At 37.0% G+C, this 24131-nt stretch overlaps 1 protein-coding gene across 2 annotated transcripts; it reads left to right on the top strand.

The window, feature by feature from the left end:
• Positions 1-277: 277 nt before the first annotated feature.
• Positions 278-20192, top strand: PDLIM3 (PDZ and LIM domain 3). Of its 2 annotated transcripts, XM_088524654.1 has the most exons (8): positions 278-372; positions 6222-6373; positions 7851-7935; positions 11580-11767; positions 15478-15741; positions 18082-18209; positions 19112-19223; positions 19990-20192. In XM_088524654.1, the coding sequence occupies exons 1-8, from the start codon at positions 280-282 to the stop codon at positions 20177-20179; spliced, it is 1212 nt and encodes a 403-aa protein (XP_088380780.1). In that variant the 5' UTR covers positions 278-279; the 3' UTR covers positions 20180-20192. The 2 variants fall into 2 exon arrangements, with proteins under 2 accessions (XP_088380780.1, XP_088380779.1); XM_088524653.1 differs by lacking the exon at positions 15478-15741.
• The last annotated feature ends 3939 nt before the right edge of the window (positions 20193-24131 follow it).

Genomic DNA, 24131 nt, shown 5'->3' with positions numbered 1-24131 from the left:
AGCAGCAGATAAAGCTGATGTATTTGTTGTAAACTTTCCAGCATTCAGACTTTATTTGTCCGAGCCTGATACTCCCCCGTGTGGGTGGGGAAGCCGAGGGACTGGGCGACGTCACAGGCGGAGAGGGATAAAGCGCCGCGCGCGCGGCCGTGCCGCGAGTGACGCCTCGCCAGCGGCCAGCTGCCCTGTCCAGCAGGCAGCCTGCTGACAGCCCCCTCGCCCACAGCCCCGCTCCGCGCGCGAGCAAGGGCCGCGGCGGCCAGCACAGAGCCCTGCACCATGCCCCAGAACGTTATTCTCCCTGGACCCGCGCCCTGGGGTTTCAGGCTCTCGGGAGGAATAGATTTTAACCAGCCCTTAATCATCACCAGGGTATGTATCCATTCTATTTTCTATTACACTTATTAATTTATGGTTTTGCCCTTTACTTTTGAGTTCAGTGATGCAGATGAAGACTTAATAAGCAAGGAGTTGCCACTTCTGAGAAGTTAATGTAAAGCTAGTAGGTTCTAATAAGCAACGTATTTGTGAGATTACTTTATTGCTTAAAGAGTTTAAACTGCATTTCTATTTATGCCTCAAAAATAAAATTCCAGTGCCTCAGTACTAGGAAAACTGTGGTGATGTTGTAGCATTTCCCCATGCATTCAGATGAGAAAATAAGCTTTAAGCTTATCAAAAGCCAGACCTCACTTCCATCTTCTCTATGAGTAGCCAGGGTGACCACTAGGAGAAAAGACCTCTCTGCAGCTGCTCCTCCTGTTGGGAGGTTTGTGCTTCAGGAACTCTTTGTGCCAACATCAGAAGATTAATGTGACACCCACTTAACTATATCAAGAGCTGCAAATTGCTAGCAAAAGCAATTGATCTATGTCGTCGATCTATGCCTACAGACATAGTTCTAGGTAAACAAGGGAATACATATTTTTATAATTTGTGTATTTTAAAAATTGTGTTTAATCTTGACAGACACTAGAATTAAGTTTCCTTATATTTTTGCTGCTTTTAAGTACACCAGGCATACTGACACAGGGTTTATGATCTCTCCCTGCCCTTAAAAAAAAAAAAAGGCACTGCACTATGACTCCATATATACGCTATGTCTGGTATTAAATAAACGCCAAGAGGCTTGAAGGATGGATACCACTGGTGCTGCCTTGCAGCAAGTATGCTTCTGAACAGGAGTCTGTGGCTGGTTAAACACCAGCATTTCACACAATATAGAGATACAAATTAATTTCAATCAATTATTTACTCCAGATTCATTTAAGCCTAACAGAACTTACTTGTAATGTAAAAAAAAAAAAAAAAAGGGAGAGAGAATAATACTATTTGGCTTTATGTAACTTCATAACAAATATTAGTAGGACATAACAAAACCTTTGGAGAAACAGAAGAAAAAAATCCCTCTGGATGTTTTGGGGCCTTCATTGCCTTTTATGGGCCTCCAAAGGAAAAGTACTTTCCATTATCTCTCAGGAAAAATATTTTAGCAGTGTCTGGTTTGTATTTTCTCTGTGTTTAGATTAAGTCCCATGAAGTCTAAAACTGTACTAACAAAGGATGTTACTATAAATGTAACTTTCTAAAGAATAAGCAATTTTACAATTGACTCATACCTACCAAATGCCTCACAGGGCATAAACAGCTGGCTTCTAATAGATTATAGCACTGCCTAATAAATAAATCACATTTCATGTAAAATTATGGAATTATAAAACATTTATATGAAAAGGAGCAGGTTTAAGTTTCCTTAGTTCAAACACAGGAATGTAATAGAATCGTTGTTTAACATCAACATTTTTGTTGCTGCACTACACACTCATAAGAAGCCCTAGTAAGCATTCATGCAGGGGCTCCCAAGAAGTGGTGCAAAATTCAAACACTCCGCTTTTTGGGGCCTAGACTTTCCTTTTGACAAAGGCATCACCTGCAGTGCATCCACATTTGACTTGTTGTCATGACAGAAATTATTTTTAGCATTAGAACCCTAATATAGAAGCTGTTTTTGAACAGCTTTTGAATAAAACACTGGGACAGATGCAAGTTTGGTTAGCTCTATCTCTTGTTCAACAACCAAAAGCCTTTACTAGGAGTTGTCTGAGAAATAGACAGTACAACAAGGGATCATCATACACCTGTCTCAAAAAGGGATGTCTTCTCAAAAAAACAAAAACAGGGAAAAAAAAAAGAAATTGTAACTTTCTAAGCAAAGCAGTAATCTTGACCATCTTCAACTGGTGATCAGCGGTGCCGAGTCTAGTTGGAGGCCTGTAGCTAGTGGTGTCCCCCAGGGGTCAGTCCTTGGTCCAGTCCTGTTCAATTTGTTCATCAATGACCTGGATGAAGGCACAGAGTGCTCCCTCAGCAAGTTTGCTGATGATACCAAACTGGGAGGAGTAGCCGATACCCCAGAGGGCTGCGCTGCCATCCAGAGGGACCTGGACAGACTGGACAACTGGGCGGTGAAAAACCTCATGCAATTCAACAAGGTCAAGTGCAAGGTTCTGCACCTGGGGAGGAATAACCCCAGACACCAGTACAGGCTGGGGACTGACCTTCTGGAGAGCAGCTCTGCGGAGAAAGACCTGGGTGTCATGGTGGATGACAAGTTGACCATGAGGCAGCAGTGTGCCCGCGTGGCCAAGAAGGCCAATGGGATCCTGGGGTGCATTAAGAAGAGCGTCTCCAGCAGGTCCAGGGAGGTGATCCTGCCCCTCTACTCAGCCCTGGTGAGGCCGCATCTGGAGTATTGTGTCCAGTTCCGGGCTCCTCAGTACAAGAGGGATGTGGAGCTGCTGGAGAGAGTCCAGCGCAGGGCTACAAGGATGATCAGGGGCCTGGAACATCTGCCCTGTGAAGAGAGGCTGAGGGAGCTGGGCCTGTTCAGCCTGGAGAAGAGAAGGCTGAGAGGGGACCTGATCAGTGTATATAAATACCTCAGGGGAGGCAGTGAGGAGGATCGTGCTGGTCTCTTTTCACTGGTGGCCACTGACAGAACTAGAGGAAACGGCGGGAAACTGAAGCACCAGAAGTTCCACGGAACCTTAAAGAAAAATTTCTTAACAGTGAGGGTGACAGAGCACTGGAACAGGCTGCCCAGAGAGGTTGTGGAGTCTCCTTCTCTGGAGATCTTCCAAACCCGCTTGGACGCAGTCCTGTGCCACGTGCTCTAGGTGACCCTGCGTGTGCAGGGGGGTTGGACTAGATGATCTCTAGAGGTCTCTTCCAACCTTAACGATTCTATGATTCTATGAAACATTTGCAAAAAACACAGATCATGATTCTTGGGAGGATAAGAACAGGAGGGGACTAAAAATGACATATTCTGCTAAGTACAGAAATAACAAATTTATTAAAAATAGGGAAAATGTTTCTTTATATCTCTGTAACCCTACATAACTGCAAAGAAGTTATAGCAATGAGACTGATCAAAAACCTAGCCTTAATGAAATAGAATTATTTCAGTCTATTTTGAACAGAAGATAGCGTTTTAGTTAAAATCTTCATCTAAATATTTTTAGATGAATTCAAACTTAGAATTTAAGTCATGGTGAATAAAGCAATATGGAAATGATTAAATTTTATAGGGGTTGGAGGGAATGGTAAAATCTGTTATAAACTCTAGAATTGCAAGTTCTGTTTTCAATATAAATTGTAATTTTACAGATTGTAATGAACATATTTATATTAATCCAACTTTATGTTTACGCACTTTCCCTGAAGATGTTCTTAATTCTCTTCAAAAAAAAGTTTTATGCATAGAGAGTTAAAACGCTCTATGTGTAAGAGTTATTCTTCAAAGTTTCATAACAGAATTGCCCCAACACACATCCTCGTATTTATCCAAACCTGAGATTCCTACAGTACAGCAGAAGAGACTTCCTGTACAGCCCTTGCAGACCAAGGCTACAACTGCCACAGGCCCCAACAAGACCTCTGTCTCAGCAAGCAGGGAGCAAGCACCATGGCCAAACACAATCCGTACGGCGCTCACTAGGGCAGATAGCTCTGCTCCCCAGAACACGGGGGCAAGTAGGATTCAGCATCTCCATCAAGAGGCTACGATCCCCCAGACAAGGCCCAGAAGCCCGACAATAAACAACTCAAGAGTAGGGAAATGCAGATTTCTGACCTCTTCCCTCTTTGTTGCCACCAGACAGCCACCAGTAATTTAGTGGTATCCCTGCAGATGGTGACAACAGTAAGAAAATCCAAAAAATTGTGTACTACTTCTCTGGGCAGGTTAGGTTCTGCTGACAGCATAGCTGCAGGGATGTTTACCTTGTTGGGCAGATGCTGCTTCGTGAGCCAGGGTCCTATCTCAGTACCTTGCTGCAGCACACCACAGATAGAGCAGATGGTTTGTTCTGTCATGTAAAAAGCGTTATATACTGATTATAAGGGTTATTCAAGCAAGCTTAGGCTTAAGAAGGACCCAAGCATAGCTAGTTTAGCATACTATATTTTGATTCTGAGAGCATTAGTAGCCAGGACCTGAGAAGCCAGGACTTCTGCCGCAGGCACATGCAAAATGACAACATGCTAGGCAAAGACAGGAGCCCCACCAGGTTACAGCGACAAGCGTGATTGTAACTCTGCCCCTTCGTTACTACAGCTGTGTAAGTGGTCAAGGTGTAGCTCATTTACACTCACAGCTGTTAGTCTGAGAAACAGAAAATTCAGAGCCTCCAGATTTAGAATTTACAAGCAACTTCACTGGTTCATACTCAAACTGATTGTTCAGGTACCTTAACGCTTCATGTATCTTTTTTGTGAACGTAAGGCAAAAACCTACAACTGGCCATAAGTACCGACTCAGAAAGTTTGCCTGACTTGATAATAGCACATGCACTGCAGTTTGATACAGGGAAAACAAAAATCATTTCTATCCACTATTTTTTAGTCCTCTGAAACACTTCCTTGCTTTTAATCACTCAGACGCTACTTGCTTCTACTTTCACAGACCACACAGTGAAATTAACTGTCCCATACCTTTTTTACTTCACGCATGGCAGGCTTTTACACACACACACACACACACACACAAAAAAAAAAAAAAATGCTGCTCCCTTAAGCCTGTAATCACACATGGCTACTTCACACTGGGATTCATCTGCTTAAACATAAGCAGTTAGTGTTATTTTTAGATGCACCAACCTGTCACCCTGAGTTCCAGAAATTCTTGGGCTACATCCACCCATTTCACGTTCTTGTCTTGGATACTCAAGGGCACCTAGAATGGCAATGCATGTCTATGCTAAGGGACCTGAATCCCACTCAGTGACCAATGACTTGTTTGAATGAGACAGTAGAAGAAGTCAGATGATGCCAAGTAAAGATTTCTAGAATATGCTTAGCCAGCATTCAAGATTGTGGCCTCTCTACAGTGCTTATTTTAAAGCAGAAAGAAAGTTTCACTTCCATTATTTTAACTGTGACACAGTAGATGATCAACTAGGTAATAAAAAATAAAAAGCACAGAAGAGAGAATCTGAGGGCTGTTTCTGTAAATGTTACTATCTTCGTCCCTTGAAGGTCTGGAGTCTCTGTTACATAAATGCAATGCGACTCAGTACTTCAAGGAGCTCAGGATCTGGAATAAACACTTGTAAAGAGCAAAATGTAGGTTTGGTATTACCATAGCTATTACTCAAAAAAACAACACAAGAGGCCAGAACAACACGAAACACACTAACTGTTGTTATATTTCCTTTAAGTGCCCTAAGATCACAAGTGGCTTTCTATTTTGTGCAGTCAATTGCACATCATGAATGTGAACATTCAGTAATGTAAGTGCCCAAGATCTGCTATTCTGTTAGCATACAAAGTTACAAGGGAGACCCACTTTTTCTACGTAAATTATACAATAGAGACTAGGAAGGGAGATTCAAAGACAAGTTACAGTAAATACAGAAAACCAGCATAAACTATTTAATGCAGAAACGTGAAGGTAATTTAAATCTAGTTTGAAGCTATGATATGTAAAGCATTTAAATGGTGAGTTGACAGTTGAACTGTAGAGAAACCAGCAAAAGTAGGAATTTAGTTTTTCTTGCGAGTAGTCATAGTTGTTCACAGTCCCATTTTTCCCCACAAACCCATAGAAAACAGGGAAGCCTCATAAAGTTCGTTTTCTCTACCAGTTTTTATGAATGCATGGTGCTTAAGAAGTTAAAATTGATTTTTTTTTTCTTTCTTCCCCCCCCCCCCCCCCCAAGATTACACCTGGAGGCAAGGCTTCAGCTGCCAATCTGTGCCCTGGTGACACTATTGTGGCAATTGATGGCCAAAGCACAGAAAACATGACACATAATGATGCCCAAGAGAAAATTAAAGCAGCCGTTCATCAGCTGTGTTTGAAAATCGAGAGGTATGTATACATGCACAGTTCTGCTCACTACTGAAAGAAAATATGACCCAACTAAGCAATTATGCAAAGTAACTGTTCAAAATGGTTTAGAAAACCCATACTTACTTCACCAACTGCAGATCAGGCAAGAGTCCCTACACCACTCGTTTCTTCAGGCACAACAAGAGCAGCTTCCCTCAGGCTACTCACTACCTACGTTGCGAGTTCCATACAAGGTACTGCTCCTACTGACTTCATAAACCCTACCTTGGTTTTATGTAAACAAGTAACTCTTCAAATGCTTGTCAGCTAAACCACTGAAATAAAAACCACAACCAGCTATCCGAGTGCATTTATCTCTCTGTGAGCCGAGCTGCCTCAGTTTCAGGTGCTCACATGGACAGGCAAAGCTGCTAGCATTATCTTCCCAGTTAAGGAAAACAACATCTCATCAGGCTTTCAGGATTTTTTTAAAGCACATGTCTATAGGAACAACACATTTCATCAAATAAAGGATTTGCAAAGCGATATACATAAAATGCCTTACTTACCTGAATCCAGGTATTTTGGCCTTTCTTCCTCTCCACTAAAGCCGCCAAGAAGAACAACCTGCATCACTCCATTTGCTAAGTGAGTTTGCTTGGCCTTTAATCTGAATCCCCTAACATGCTTCCCAGCTGGCTCCAAGAAGCAAACAGCTCTGACTCATGGCAGGCCCTCAGGAGGCATGGCATTTTATTGCAACTGACCACCATATTTCTTTCCAACTAAGGATGTATGTTTCTTAAAAGGAGCATTATTTAGTTACTAGAGCCCAGAAGTAGGTTCAGAAATTTCTATATTTAATTCCAGGTTCTATTGCAAGTTGATATATGTCATTTAGCAACTCTCTCAGGAAAGAATTTTCAAAGTAAGGTAAGTGTAATTCTGCCTATGAAATGTGTGCATATTTTAAAATATTAAATATTGATACTTACATAACCAACAGCACTACTGTGAACACACTGTACTAATTTTTTACATTACTTTAAAAAATAATTACGTTATTTTAAAATGAATTGCAAAACTTCCCACTGACAACAAAACCAAAATTGTAACTGATGTTACTCAAACTTAAAAAATCACCCGTGTAACTTCTATTACATATACACTTTACATATGTAGAACTGCACTCCCCTTACTTTGAAAAGCAGACCCCAAATGAATGTTACAATCATTATAAAAATCATCTTGTTGTTCATTATTATTAATTTATTCACTTACTTTTGTAAAATACTGAGAATTAGTAACTTCATATATTATTTCCTGATGTTTTACATCATTAAAACAACATACATTTTCCATTGTTAGTAAAATATAGTACACAATATATTTTGTTACAGAATTTTTAAGGCAATAGAACAAACTGCCAATTTTCAGACTGCATTTTATTTTACGTAGATTATTGTAATTATTAAAGAATTAAAGTTATTTTATTTCTGCGTGCCTTTTTTTATAGGACAGAAACTAAATTATGGTCTCCACAAGTGTCAGAAGATGGCAAAGCACACCCCTTCAAGATAAACTTGGAAGCTGAACCACAGGTATGAATTCCTATAACAAAACTGTTCATCTCAATTTGTTTTTTTTTCCCACTTTAAATGATCTCACTCATAGTCATTAAAACTTTGGATAGCATTTCATCCACCATCTGCCAGTTTAAGCTAATGTAACTCATAAAACGTATCATATGTACAGACATTGTTTTACCTGATTGGATGTTTTTATTTTTTCTGAGGAAAAAAAAAAAAAAGAAAATCTAACAAATCACAAACATTCTCATTTTTCTTTAAAACAAGACATATCACACAGTTTTGTTATGAAAAGAAAATACCTCCTTTCATTCAAATATTATTTAAGTTGCTTTATCTCTTTTAGAGAATTAATCGTCATATTAGAAACATTTTCAAACTGGAGTTAAGTGTCAAATTCCAAAGCTATGCACCTATGACATCCCCAAAATCTTGATGTTAGTTAAAGAGAGAGGTCCATCGCTGTTGCCTCTCTTTACATCCATATATTTTGATATTACAGCACAACACTGTTTTGAAAATGTATCCATGTTTTGTATGCAAAGGCTTGATCGCTTTACATGAGCTAAGCAAATCCAATCAATTTAAATTCTCCTCCCTCCTCAATCTCACACACAGAGCCTTGCACAAAGCTACCAGGAGTCTCTATATCATTAGCAGACAACAGCTTTTTAACTGCAACTAGAGCTTCACCCCTCTGCCATTCCTTCTTTAACCTCCAAGAATATTTGCTGTATTCTCAAGAGCGCAGAGAGAGAGGCCGGGATCAAAGCAAAAATGTTCAAGTATTTATTCCGTGGTAGATTAACATACCAACCTAGAATAAATTTGAGAGAGGATACTTTTTCAACAAATTATGTGCAGTAAACAATCACACCAATCCGTTCTCACTCTGAAACATGAATATGGCAGTGCAATGCTCCAAATCTATCTTTTCCTCCCAGTCTAAAAATCACTGTGATAAGCAACAAGGCAAATTTCTGGGGAAATATATAGCCTTATATAAGCACAAACTTTTTTCTTCCAGTAATAATCCAACATGGAACATGAGGCAGTAGTTCTAGTATACAACCTAAAGCAGTAAATGCAGACTGAAAACCACTCCCAAAAGCTCCTTTTGGAATTTCTCACATTAAAAATTAGCCACCTAATTTTGTTAGCCTTTAGCAAACTACAATGTGGTGGATAAATAATAGGAAATAATAAACTGCTTGAAGTGTAACTAATACATCATATTCTATGTCAAAAGGATTTAGAAAGTAAGGATCTCAATATAAATAGGAAGAGAAAATATACCTAAATGACAAACTCTACGTTCATTTTTAAAAGGAGCCTGCATTATAACCTTAAAAACTCCAACATAATAACTTTTTGTCAGTGCAAAACAATGTTTCGATCTGTAGGTTTTTTTTCTCGTTTACTATCTACTTTTAACCTCACATAAAATGAATGAATTTGTTTTGATCACAATAACTGCCTAATTCATTTTCTTAGTCTTCAATTTTTTTTGTTTGTTTGTTTGGTGTGATTAAATCTTTGACCAAGGAAGACACTATACTTTCCTTGGAGAAATAACTATACTGTAAATAAATATAAATATACATAGGGCAGTCAAAAATATACATAAAAATATTTCTATTATAGAAAATATATGTATACTATAGTACTGCTTCCAATCAAGTTCTGAAAACTGAGTGTGCTAATTAGCTTTGAGGACCTTTCCCCTCTTCCATAACAGCATGCAGAGATAAAATCTGGCAGTGACGTGATGCCTCCAGACTGCAAACATCCGGGCACTGTCATGCCAGTTAGCCCTATGGTGATCAACGTACGGTCCCTGCTGGATTCGTACACAGGTGGCTGCTGCCTCAGACTTCTGGGGTACAGTCATACTAGTTCTGATATCTCTATCTAAAGGACACCAGTCAGCTATAAAAAAAAAAAAAAGGAATTAAATACTGTAATTCTTGAATATTCCTGATGGAGAATTTGAATTGCATTTTTTTGCTTTATTTTTGAACTAAAGGAGGAATTTTCATTGATTTTTATCACATCCAATAAACACAAGAGCTGGACTATTTTTGCTGCTGTATGTTCTGTCAGTGACATTTTATATAAATAGCCAAAATAAAAAGAAAAGAGAATTTAAGCCTAACTAACTGCAAATTCTTATTTCACAATTTTAAATTGTAAACTTGCCACATGTCTTCTGTGCTGTTCATTTGTCATCAAGAAATAAAAAGGGGATGGAACGACAGTGTTCACAGTTGTTTTTGTTTTGTATCATACATTTACCTCACATACATAAATTAACTTAAAATACTTAGAGGTTAATACTTTTCATAAAGCAGACCTGATGCTAAACTATAGTAACCACCTCCATGTACTAATATACTTGGTCAGTTGCAGCCCCGTTCTACCAGACGGAAACAAAGGGCTGCAAGTGAAATCATTGTGCTCATTTATCCAACTGCTGCTTCTGTATTCTGTTCTAGTGCCCTGCTGCTAAAGATCTCCATTTAGTAGAAGTGCTTTTGCTGTCTGCATTTTCTGGTTGCACATCCTATATAACCATGACTTTTTTTTGGTCTCTTTGTAAACATATTTCTGAAACTGTTGTTTTAAATGTAAGCATAAGGCGCGAATCGCATTCAGGATTTCACAACTTTTTTTCAACTGTTCACCAAAACATTGAACAGAGACCTGATCTTGTCTGAAAAAGGAAATAATTCTTTGAGGAGTAAAAAATTGCTCAGTAGATGACTGTACCGTTCCTCCCAAAGGCTGTATTGTTGTGGATTAGTGATGGACCTTAGCTGACAAGGAGTCAGGTGTCTGTCTCAAATACGCCCAACACGAGCATATTCTAATACAGACAGAAGTCATGCCTGTCATCCGCGAAGAATTTAGGAAGTTATCTGAAATGACATGGGAGATTTTGGTTCCAGATCTTATCTCTATGCATTCCCCAACTGGAGGAAATTATCTGAGCCAAAAATGAATAAAACTGAAAAAAAAAAACAGAAATATAGGCAGAATGATTTCCCAGTTACCCATTCCTGGGTATGATCTTTTCTACAATGATTTTTATATTATCTTTGAATTATGCAGCATCACAATTTTTGATGCACAGATCAACCTCAAAGTACTGAATCATTTCATTAAGGAAGGCATACAGAAAGATGGCATCAATCTGAAGTCTATTCAAGACTACTGCGGCTAAATGTCCACCAATGTAGGACAAAACAGCAGAAACAGCACCATAAAGGGAAGCAATTATGCTAACTATATATGAAATGTTTCTACAAGAATAAACTATCAAATCTAACGAACAGTGCTCCTATGACAGGTTATTATAGTATTCCTCTCTTAAATTTCCTGCTAAATTACTAAAAATTGACACTGTTCACAAACATTGAAGGCCTTTTCTTTGTCCTGAGGCTGAAAAATAATAATCTCTGAATGCACATGGCTTACGTAGCATATAGAATATTAATGGAAAACGTATAGTATGCTTGCACCAGTTAAAACATAACAGAGTTGCAAAAATAGAAAAATGCAGAGATTAACAGATTAACTGATGTTGTCAGTTTTACTCATTGCCAGCTTTGGTGTGCATTGTAGCTTTGTGTATTTTGTCTGCCTATTATGTACAGGAATTCAAGCCTATTGGTACAGCTCACAACAGAAGGGCCCAGCCTTTTGTTGCAGCAGCAAATATTGATGACAAAAGACAGGTAGTGAGCTCCTCCTATAACTCTCCAATTGGGCTCTATTCATCTGGCAATATTCAAGATGCGCTTCACGGACAACTGAGGGGGCTCATTTCTAACTCATCTCCCAAGTGAGTACTGGTGTTTACTTATACTATACGCTCTTTTGTGCTAATAGCATTGTTTTGTTTCCAATTAAAAAGTCCAGCTCTTGCTGTTTGCTGATAAACAGGAGCTAACTGAGTCTGGTGATCAGCGAAGATTTGGTTTTTTTCCCAACACTGAAAATGATACATTCAGCTGTGTGGTAGCAACTCTGCAGGTAGCTAAAATTTGCTCTCTGAACTAGGCTGCAGCACTATGTTTCATCCTTCCATCTTACACTCGGAGTCTCTGAATACAAAAGTGATTATATTTGGAGACCAGGAATGTAAAAAATAAACATGATTACTTCATGTTTACTCTTTTCTGAATTTGGAAACTACTTTTTATCTAGAAATAAGCATTTATAGGCTAAAGGAAGTTACTTTAACCCTCTTTTCTTTTCAGGATACGAACTACTTTGAACACAAGCATAACATTCGGCCCAAACCTTTCATAGTCTCAGGCCGAAGCAGGTTATAAACTCTGAGTGCTGTGTTGGATTTGGATGCATGGTGTTATTTTTTAACAGATACTCACAATTCATATTAATAAAAAATATGGATGCATTTGAAAATAGCTTGTAGTACTGAAATAGCTTGTAGTAAAGAAATGCTGAAGTCCTAATGAAGAAAATTGTTGACTTGCAGAGATCAGGCTTGAAATTCAAAATTCTCTTTCCAAAAGAAAGCAGGTCCAGATTCTAATCTCATTTATACAGACACAAGTCTGAAATAACTGTACTTGATTCATTTTATAGTACAGTGCCACACTGAATATTACATATTTAGAAAACTATGGAACTAAACATTCTTCTGTCCAAGTGGGAATATACGTAATTTGTAAATATGCAAAATAAAAGATAGCTAGTTATATCAGTTATCATCTGACCATGCAGAGGGTGCCAAGTTTACTCTTCAGCAGACTCCCCTGTTCAGAAGGCAAGCTGATGCAGACCTAAAATAGCACTACTATCTGATGCCACATGTCTGCAAAGTTCTTAAATGAAGAAAAACTTACATACTTAGGTCCATCTTTTTAGTGTAATTTTCTGCTATCATAACAGGGGGTGAAATGCCTAACACAGTATTTTTTTACAGTCTTAGAGGGGAAACAATGCAACCTCTGTGGTTATAAAGGCAAGCGGGCTCAACAGTGCTTGAGTGATCCTATATCTATACTAAGATGGGATCTTTTATCTTTTCTAGCAGTTGCGGTTTTTCCTAGGGGATTCAGTGCTCCACATGTCATGCTGAAGGTTCTAAATGTCTGAAGTTGTTACACTAATTTCAGTCTGATGAACTGGCCCCCAAAAAATCATGATGATAATTGATTTTCATGTACAATAGACAATCTCTTACAGAGTTTTTGTGAAATGTATTTTGTTTCAAGCATCTGTGTGATAAAGAAGAGACTATAGCAGCTGGGTTGGGTCTCTATCCATGGAGAAGAACCAACAGTCCAGTTTCTCAGTGGAGAAAGAGCACCTGTATCTCCTTGCAGCCTGGTTATGATACATGACCTCTAAATTTGAGTGGCAGCTACATGTACTCACCTGACTTTTGGACCATTAGGTACCAATGGGTTGGTCAGCACCTAATGTCCTAATTTAGAAATCTCTTTTAGGTACCCAGCATTTTCAGTGAAAATATGTAAGCAGATGGTCATTCTCCAGCATGGGAAAAAAATGCAAAAATTAACCTGACAAATGCAGGAACTTTCAGCACCTTAGTTAAGTAAGATGTGCAAGGTGCTCTAACTTTGTAAAAATCTGTATTTAGGAGTTCCCAAATCTCCAATGAAGAATGCTGTATTTGCAAAGCAGCAGTTGTCACTGCTTCTCAATTGTCTTTGCACCTGCCTGGCTTATTGTATATCCTCTGTCAAAGACAGTAAAAAACAAACCTCCATCTTCACTAAATGTCTCTGTAGGACAGCCGAGGCCAGATGAAAATAGGACTTTCACTAAAAGAAGACCTTATTATGGACACTGGGACTGAGCTAACAGATTTGGCATTAGCGACAATTTTAGATTTTATTCTGACAAAAGTATGTGGCAGTTATTTTATATATTATTTTATCTTATTTATATCTTACTCTGCTTTAACGCTGCTTTGGCTGCTCACCACAATGGTTATGCCTCTTCTAGCTTTTTCCTACTATTTTCCACTTACTAACACTATCAGCACTGACAAAACTTATTTTACTGGTGGATTTCATTTTCCAAAAGAAAAAAGGAAACCTATAAATTTACAAATTACTCTGTGTTATATTTTTGGCTGGCTTATGCTTGCTGATGAAATAGAATGGTATGCTTGGTTTATGATCCGCTTGTCTTTTCTAGAATTAACTGTCTTTTGATATGCCTTTGAAGGTAGAGGATGTATTTCCCTCTACATTTTTGAGAAAGTGGTTCCACACAAATTCCCCAGTGAATCAAAGGCAGAACTTGGGGTTTTCTCCACTCAGAAGGATTATTGGGAATGACTATACTGGACTATCAAACTGTGTAATATAGGATTCTGCTTAGTTTACACAGAACTGATTACTTTGGAAAAAACCAACTGCAACCATAGTATGCAGGTTGGAGCAAAAAGGTTAAGTCATGTATCATCCTGCAGCTCTGAATAGGATTGTTTAAAGGCTGCTTTATGCATTTTTATAGTTATAGGAAATGAATATGTCTGAATGAAAAAAGCCTCTGAGGTGCTGTGGAGAAAACAGTCAAGTGTTCAAAATGCTAACACTGAAAAATACTTGAATCTTCATGGAGGGTCATAACATTACTTTATTAGTCCTTTTTCAGAGATATTAAATTGGTGTGTAGTAACTGTACTTCAGTGTGTAGGGTAGCATTACTATTTTTCTAAAAGAGCACATCCCTTATAATATATAAAATACTTCAAAATATTGAAAAATCAACTTCAAAAGCCTTCAGAAGACCTTAAAAAGGTCTGACTAAAATGAGTTCTTTGATTACACTCACTGTTCTTGGGAAGGGCCACTTTTCATTCTATTGGAAACACTGTAATTTAGAAATGCAAAAGTATGGCTGTTTATTCCAACATTTTTTTCTCCTTTACAAATTCAACAAATATTTAAAAATTGCGAGTATATTGTTAAGCTAACTTTACAAGATTAAGAAATACTTTATTGTGGACTTTAAAGAAATCAGGTAGAAGTCAAACACATTATTTTGCACTACTTTAGAAGTCTCTTCAACTATGGACTGAGATGGCTTGTTAGGTACAGGACTGATATGTTTAAGTTTCCAGTGATGCATGTGTTTGTTCTGTCACTGATACAGACAACTCGCATAAGCTCATTTTTCCCATGGGGATATGTTAAGAATTACTCATCTACAACAAAGAGCTTTGGAGAGACTTAATCAACTCTCCAAGAAAGTCTAGCACTAAAAGTGCAACGTAATCTTCTCTTCTGAATTGTCTCTTCATAAAATATATACCAGAATTTTAAGGAATAATTTATAATTGACACTGATACTTTTTACAAGAAAATACTTTTAGTGACTAAACATACTTTTGCTTTTCTCTATTTTCTACACTTTTGCTTTTTATCTGTTCTATTGTGTGTGTATGTTTTCAGCTTTGTTAACATCACCATATTCCTTTACTCTTCTCTCTCTGTGTATAACCTGGTATGCACTGCCCCCGGCTCGGTAACCTGGCTATTAACACAGTGGATGCAGCACTCCTTCGGGGATTGACTGTGGCAGTGGACGCAGCACTCCCTCCTCCATTAGCACTGTTAGCTCCATCTGCCCCACGGAGCTGAAAGCAGTATCTAGGATGGCCCCTAACATTCCCCTGGAAATGGAACTTCCCGGTGTCAAGATTGTACATGCCCAGTTTAACACACCTCTGCAGTTGTACTCAGATAACAATATCATGGAAACACTGCAAGGCCAAGTTTCTACAGCTCTGGGGGAAACACCCATAATGAGGTAATTAGAGCAGTATGTTTCATAGTTATGAATATGTAAATTTAAAACATACAAAAATTCATGAGCTTTAATAATATTACACTGATTCTAGGATAATGTATGAAAGGATTATAGAGAAACTAAATTGCTTGCATTGAAATACAAATAATTCACATTTTTTTTAACCCAAAGTATTTAAGGAGTCTTTTGATATTGCCAATAAATACTTCATATGCAATAACCTTGTATTTGTAGCTAATTATAGAAACTGATGGTACTACCTGGACTGTTTGCTAACTGACAACTCCAAATCAAGACTCTGATTCCCCCCCAGTTTTACAACTATTTATTATTCTTATCATAATCAGTAATTATTTAAAAACAATTTAATGACTTATTATTAATAATAAAAATAATAGCATTAAATCCAAATGATTTGAACTGTTGAAATATAAGTTATGAATCTCTGAATATCTTGTAGATGTTAATAGTATCCTAGTTACTTATTTAAAAATCACGCAGGACAACTCATTCCATACCACTAGTTCTTAGGCAAAAAGAGCCAGAATTGACTTTCTAGGACTACTAGCTGATATCTGTAATTGTCAAAAGCTGATTTACAATTTTTACCCACCGCAATAAGTCAGGTAGGAACCTTGTGTAGATAAAGATGAAGATTGGACAAAAGAAAACTCTAAAACTCTATCCTTTCTTATTTTTTTTTCAAAGCACCATTCACATTATTTTAACTTTTGCACCATCTTATTTTTGTGTTTTACAAAAGTATTTAAGTTAATCATTTATAATGTAAATGTTATAAACTAAAGCTAACTACTAATTGTTTAAATAAGAAGTATTACTTATTGGCACGTTAAGTAAAAAGTATTAATCACTGGCACCAGAGAGTCTTCTTCGGCACCTTGCAGATTTGGTTGTTACTAGCCATAAAAATCAACATTACATTGAAGTAGTTAAGATTATGCTGATCTCATGAAAACAGTGCTGAAATTCATGAAATCTTGCAGAGTGGTTATATTACTCTACTGCATGATTATTTAGCTTCAATCATAAAAATTAAAGACAAAAAAAAAGCCAACTTGCTTTTTCTTTATTCTGAAATAAAGCATTAAGGTCAGAGTAATCAGATTTCACAAATGCCTATGATATTCCCAGTTTGGCAATTGACTCTGTTAGCTCTGAAGTGTTTCTTCTGTTTTGGGACTCCTTCATTACTTATGAACTTTGAAAGGTTATTTCAAACTCTGTCTGGTAAGTGGTTTGCTTTTTGTACATAATTATATATTGCTTGTTAGTTTAACTTTTAGGATATTGGTGGGTATTTTAAAGAGAAAACTTCTTTAGATTACAAGCTTGTGATGATAGAAAAAAATGGTGTTTCCTTAACCTGTTTCAAAATGACTCAGTGAAATCTGGTTAGTAATGAAGATGAAAAGAATTAACACAACCAACAGGGGTCGTAACCTAGCTGCTAAACTCCTGATGCTATTACTGTGTCATGTTAGCCTAGATACTACCCTGGGAAAAAAAAAGGCGGAAAAAAGAGCCATGTAAGCCAAAAGCCAGTGTATTTTTACCTTTCTAATTAGTCCCAGTGGCAGTAAGATGTTTACAGATGGTATGTGTTCAGGCTAATTCCATCAGTACATGTAGTCACCTGTTCTTCCCCTCAAAATGTTAGTTATTGTGATTATTTTAACACATGTAACACAGTTTCATATACCATGAAATATTCTTCATAAAAGCTTATAAAGAATAAGCTCAAGAGTCAATGGAAACTCAACCATTAAGCCAAGTAAGTACTATCTTAGTCAGATAATCACTGTATTAACTAGTGATTGAACCAAATCGGCAATTGAACCAAAAGTGAGAACACCTCAGCATCATGATACTCTTCCAAAAGACTTGTTTCTTTATATTTTGGCTGATCCCATCTACAGCTATGAGCTGTGACTTTAGCAATGTTGCTGAGGCCAACTGCTTTGAAAATGGATTTTTGAATACTGCACAAAAGGCCAACTGGTAGTACAGCAGCTGATCACAGGAATGCAACCTCTTTGAGGTTTAGCAACAGGTCGTGGCATATTTCAAGCAGCCATTAGAGCCAGAATAGCAATTAAGGAAATACTGTCTTGGGTTTGTAGGTTTATTTTGTTAGAATTCCACAGCTACCTTTTTTTCAGTATATTTGATCACAAGAGGACTACGCAAGGAACACTATGGTAGGGAAAAATGTCTTTCAGTAGTTCTAGAAACTGAAATCATATTCTGTGCCTGGTACAGCTACTGCTTTAAAGTTATGTTTGATAACTGTTTTATTTGTTGTTCCTCCCTATGATGCAGTGACCCGGCTCCCACCTCAATACCTCAGTCTGACGTGTACAGGATGCTGCATGCCAACCAAGAGGAGCCCAGTCAGCCTCGCCAGTCTGGCTCCTTTAAAGTGCTCCAGAATTTAGTCTCCGAAGAAGGTGATTATGTTCAAAGCATTATTCCCACATGTGTGTGGGAAAAGGGAGTCTGAGAAGAAAACAAGGGAGATAAGAGCTGTAAGAAATTCTAAAAGCCCAAGTCTATGGTAGATAATACACCAGCATCCTAATTTTCTCCTTTTGTTCTCATAGCTGTGGGAATGAAATGGGGATGTTAAAAAAAAATTCAGACTCTCTTCTCGAGTTTTAGGACTGTTAAAATATAAAGCTGATTTTAACTGAATGATAGCAACAAGCTGCATATACCCATGATTGGGGGTAGGAGGAGAAAAAGTTATCTCCCACACCCAGGAAAACAGAATTTAGACCAGCTCCTGAGATAAGTTTCACATATCCCCTCTTCATTCCAAATAATAACTGAAGACAGCAAAAACATTTACAGTCACAGTTCTTCAAAATTATGAGGTTTTTGAAAATAATGAGGAACATTATTAAAGGCTACAAGTTTGTTGCATTTATAAACAGTGTAAATAATAAAATATAAATAAAATTATTCTAACAGGTAGGTACTTATTTTTTTTAATTTTGTATCCAAATACAAGATTTTGCATCTTTTTACCAGAGAAGGGGTAAATGCATCTATTTCTCTATATGTATTTCTCTATACGTCTCTTGCTATACCAAAGGCCTACTGACAGGTAGCTGGTTAGAAGATGCCCATGAGGCAGCCTTGAAGAAGGAAGGCAGATTGGTCACAGAGAGATTTTTATTAATAGTCACTGCTGTTGCTGCTCTTTTGCTGCAGCTACAAAATCTGTTTCCCAATTTCAAAGGCATGGGATCTGTGCTACTAAACTTATATAGAGTAACTTTATAGTTAGTTGATTAAATGAAAGCCTGTAACTAAAACCAGAATATTTTCAAACTGTTTCGGTTCTCAGAGGGACGTCCTATGGGTACAAGAAGTGTGAAAGCACCTGTAACGAAGATACCTACTGGTACAGCAAGTGTCCAGAAAGTGCCACTGTGTGACAAATGTGGAAATGGCATTCTGTAAGTTGCTCCTTTTTAGTTATAAAAATCTCTAGTTTAAGCACAAATTTTAAAAAAACACCACCACTAACTGAACGAATGTTTTCCAAGTGTGATCTCAGTCTAGTAGAAAAATGAGTCTGGAGCACAGAGGCATTAGGACAATTCTAATGTAATGTGTTCATAAGCCTGGACCTTAGACATTTTTAATGCAGATGTGCCAGTCCCAGTGACGTACTATTAAAGCTTCAGTTAAGATGCCTGAGGACCTTTTGCAAGTCAGTTTAACAGAGAGAATGAAACCAGCAGTTAACTGTATTAAATAGGTAATATATGTAACAAACATGTAACATGCAGTTTATGGATTCTCAAAATTGCTTTATAGCATAAAGTATCCTTCTGACAATCTAGTGAGAGTTTCTAAGATGCTTTCTGAGCCTACTTTGAACCTACAGATGAGCTCAGACCATAATAAGGAAATGTTTTTTAAACTCATTTTGTCACCTTTTGATTTCTTTAGACTATACTTTCTGTGTTATAACTCAGATTTGGCTTTCCGATGAACTATTGAGCTGTCTATGTCAAAATATTTATGGCATTTTATATCTCACTTATTCAGAATCAATTTTCAGCCTTAAAATATGTTTGCAGCAGTTGGCAGAACTACCAGATGAATTACCTAAACGCCTGAACATATATACTTAGAAATTATATTTTGTCATATTGTCGTTTCTTCTCACTTAAAATTCTAATGTTTTTATCTTTAATTTTTATTGTTTCCAAATAGAGGGACGGTGGTGAAGGCCCGTGATAAGTACCGACACCCGGAATGTTTTGTGTGCTCTGACTGCAATCTAAACCTGAAACAAAAGGGCTACTTCTTTGTGGAGGGACAACTATACTGTGAAGCTCATGCACGAGCTCGCATGCGACCACCAGAGGGATATGAAGCAGTTACTGTTTACCCAAAATGCTAGTCTTACATTAGCACACAAATAGATGCATGCACACAAAAAGTCATTAACAGCTTAGAACAGCAATACACTGTCAGGACTTCTGTCTGAATCCAAAGTAATAGCTTTAAAACCTTTTCTTACGGCATTCAGAGCAAGATGGAAGTCTATTAACCAGCAGTAGTATAATTATACCAGTAAGATTCTGCTGAAGTATTATCTTTAGAGATGACAATATAATTCAATGGAATGTTAACAGAAGGAGCCCTGATAACAGCTGTACTGAATTAAAACACTGAAGCAGCTGAGGTCTTAAATAGTTACTATGGTACATACATAAGTAATGAAGACATTATTTTTAACATAAATTATGTATCTGTGCAAACATCACAGTCATTAAAGGCCTCACTGTGTTACAGGCTGGGCCCTACCAAATTAAGACACCTGACAGATCATTAGGAAAGCAGCTGTTTTGCCAGAAGAGAACAAAAAAAAGTTGGTTATGTCTGCTTCAACCATTTATTATTCATTATTAATGTGCCAAACATAGACTGTGCTTACCTTGCTTTGGATTTGGAGTTTATTTACTTAATTTTCTGATGCAAGAAATGTAATAAGGAATTAATTAATGCAATAAAAGGGCTAGTATAATAAAAACTTCTAGTAAAAAGCAAAATAGAACTTCTATGTTGTTTTAATGATTTGCAAAATGCAATGAAATCAGCTTTCACTTCACTTAGCAGAAAGTTGTTGAGGCACAGGCACTCATTTATTGTTCATGGAAAACAATTTGTTCTGTAAATTAAGAATGAAAGTAAATGTAAAAGCTTTTCTGTGGAAAATAGTACTTTTTGCCTCTGAATCATTCAATTCTTATAATAGAAATGTTAAATTAAAACTTGGGCAAATCCACTAATTTTTATACCAAGTGTACAAGATTAATAACAGTAGTTATTACAGTAGTCATTACACAGTAATGAACAATTTCACTGGCAAACAATCCTACATTATTTTCCCATTCTACAATATAAGAAGCTTAAAACATAAGAAAAACATGAAACCAAAATAAGAAGCTGTATATACTTTATATTTATTCTAAAAAAACAGATGTTTCCTAAAGCCTGAAATACAACGTCTACATAGTCAATGTTTTCAAGCACTATTTCAGAATTAAGACATTTTTAAAATGCGTGTATCACTGCAGTCATGTTTGTGTAACAAAAGCAGATACTGATACACCTTAATATAATTCTGTTCCTCACACATCAAGGAGGCTATATGTAGTATTTATATTTTTCTACTGATAAAGTCCATAAACTAAATCTGAAAATCCTTTTTGAGGGTAAGAATGCACATAATGCACATAATGTCTATTTTTACAAACCTGAAATGTCATTGGCGTTTTAAAATAATTGCTTAATGTTCATTTCTTTGTGGAGTGACTGAAGGTTAAAATAAATCTACTACATATGATTAACATTCTGAGTTTTTTTGTTTTGTTTTGTTTTCCCCTTTGCTATGAGAAATGAGCAAGTGTGAGTGTCAAGTGACTTGACAATAATAGAAGTTTGGCATATTCAACAGAGGAGTATGCCTCAGATATATCAAAACCTCTGGCAGGAATGGAACAATTTTAATATTAAGCATTTAAATATATATTCTGGTCATAATTAACTTTCTAAAACTGAATATTTTAGAAACATGGGCTGTAAAAACTGAAAACCAGAAATTGCCTCTAACAGGCCAAATACACTCTCAGGAATACAGCTACAAAAACTGTCAGGTTAAAACAAAGTCACAGAACACGACCTGATGCCAAATCTTTGAGGAAGTTCGGTTTGCATTGCATCATGACATGGTGCTATTTTGAGAGGCTGGAGAGGACATTAACAGAACGAGAGGGTAAGCGTATCTAATTGCAAGTATCAACCCAATGTGAAAGCCTTTACAGTAATATGCAGAAAACAAAGATTTTCAGTTCATGCAAATTATAAAATCCTTGATCCTGATAGAGAAGAAAAACAAAGAATTTCATCCTACAGTCTTTTCAGTCTGGGGAAATTAAAGATACAGGAACTCTCATGTTCAAGGGCACATTTTTGTCTCACTAGGGTGTCAGTAGTTCCCAGAACAATTCCTTTACAAAGTGTCCAGCTAAAGAACTGTCCACTTTATCCACTGGCTTAAGAATGGCATAGCCAGTAAATCCTGATAGTAAATCCTGATGCTACAATGTCACACAGCTATGTCCAGATTTCTTATATACATACATATATATATATAAATATATATACAAGCTGTAGAGATCTATGGCATTTATTTTTAGACAGAAAGATACTAAGTATGACTTCACATGCTTGTTATCTGGACTCTACAGATGTCGATCAACAGGTGTGAAATAGCAGTGCTATTTTGGGAGAATTGAAAAACTTCTATGAAGTAGTAATTCTCAAAACACATCTGCCAAAAACTGTGTCTGAAGGTATATGGATTAAAGACAGGTTGCTTTTGCATCAATTGTTCTAAGGCAAATGCTTTTGCTCTCTTAGGTAATACTGAAGCATTATGAACAATATGAAACCTAAAAATGTTTTAAAAGCAGTTAAAAGAAACTGTGCTGTTCCACTTGCTCCATAACTTTTTAAATTTTCTGTTACATATGCAAGCATGTGCTGCAACTAACCATACATAGGGAATGCTAAGTAATTTTTCAAAAAGTATTATCAGCTTCACACAGTAAACAAAATGGAAGGGTTTTTTGGGTTGCTTGTTTGTTTGTTTTTTAATGCTAACATTTTTGTTCACATCAGAAGCGTTTTGGAATAATTCCCTGATCACTCTTACATACTTACTGGTTCACATTACAGAACAGTTTCTCAGTGCACAAACTGGTGTCCATTAGGATGAAACTGTGCCGGAACAGGCTCTCAAGGAACACAGGTAGTACACATCAATCACTACTGGGAGCTCAGATCACTGAATTAAAACAGCTAAATAACCTGCCTATTATGTAGATGTCAGGTCCTCAGTACTAACTAATCTGCTCCTACTGCAACACACTGCCTGTCTGAGGGTTTTCATGTCACTTTTATAAATTAAAAGATTTCTAACTGAAATGAAATCACTGACCATGATTAAAACTAGAAATAGATCCAGTCTGCAGAAGTTGGAAGAAAGCTTCAGACATTCCGAGATTCAGAGATGTTTGATCAAGACTTTTGTTTCAAATTTCTATGAACAATATAAAAGGAAATAACTATACAGCTAGGTATAGTAAAGTATAGCACCACTATACTTTAACTAATACTAAAATTGGTACATTTCTGCTTTTAAAGTATGTGCATTTAAACACATTTTCTGAAAGTTGTTGGGGAATATGTTAAAACCTTCACATATGAGATACTTGACTAAGAATTTTATTTTGGCCTGACCATTATTTTCAAGTTCATTCCGCTGTTTACCTCAAACAATTCCTTCAACTCCAGTTTATTTTCACTGCAAGAATACTCCTACTTTCCAACCTATAGTCACTTTTGCAGATGGGGCTTCTGTTCAAGTATCACTGCTCTAGGCCTCTTGCGCCTCTTCTTAGAGCAAGAGGATTCACTCAGCTATACCCACCTGGGGTGTATAAGATGGAAAGTGTAATTGTTTCAAAGTCAGATTCTTCCCTAAGGTCTACCTTATATCACTTCATTATTTAGAAGAAAAGCATGTATTAAAAGAATACTCAAAAATGGACCCACTGTGCTTGGCATTATATAATAATAAGAAATAATCGCTCCCCCACAGCTTAAAATCCAGGCTAAGCAGATGAGGCAGTTAGAGTACAAAAGGGAAAACACACAATAAAATGATAAACAACATGAACATTTAAAACCACTATTTTTTTTGCTTTTTCCTCATAAAAAGTGATGAAGTGATGTTGAAATAAAAGAGCTGTAAGAGTTACCAAGTGAGACAAAGCCATAAATAC

Source organism: Tinamus guttatus, unplaced genomic scaffold (genome assembly GCF_059628265.1).
Source record: "Tinamus guttatus ecotype Peru unplaced genomic scaffold, ASM5962826v1 Tinamus_guttatus_pri_ptg000213l, whole genome shotgun sequence".
Lineage (NCBI taxonomy): Eukaryota > Metazoa > Chordata > Aves > Tinamiformes > Tinamidae > Tinamus > Tinamus guttatus.
This window is presented reverse-complemented; position numbering and strand designations above follow the sequence as displayed.

Excerpts from the sequence above, each read along its gene's own strand:
- PDLIM3 (XM_088524654.1), top strand. The coding sequence starts at position 280 with ATGCCCCAGAACGTTATTCTCCCTGGACCCGCGCCCTGGGGTTTCAGG. Across the intron at positions 7,936-11,579 it reads ACTTGGAAGCTGAACCACAG|GAATTCAAGCCTATTGGTAC; the intron begins GTATGAATTCCT and ends TATTATGTACAG. Across the intron at positions 18,210-19,111 it reads GAATTTAGTCTCCGAAGAAG|AGGGACGTCCTATGGGTACA; the intron begins GTGATTATGTTC and ends TTCGGTTCTCAG.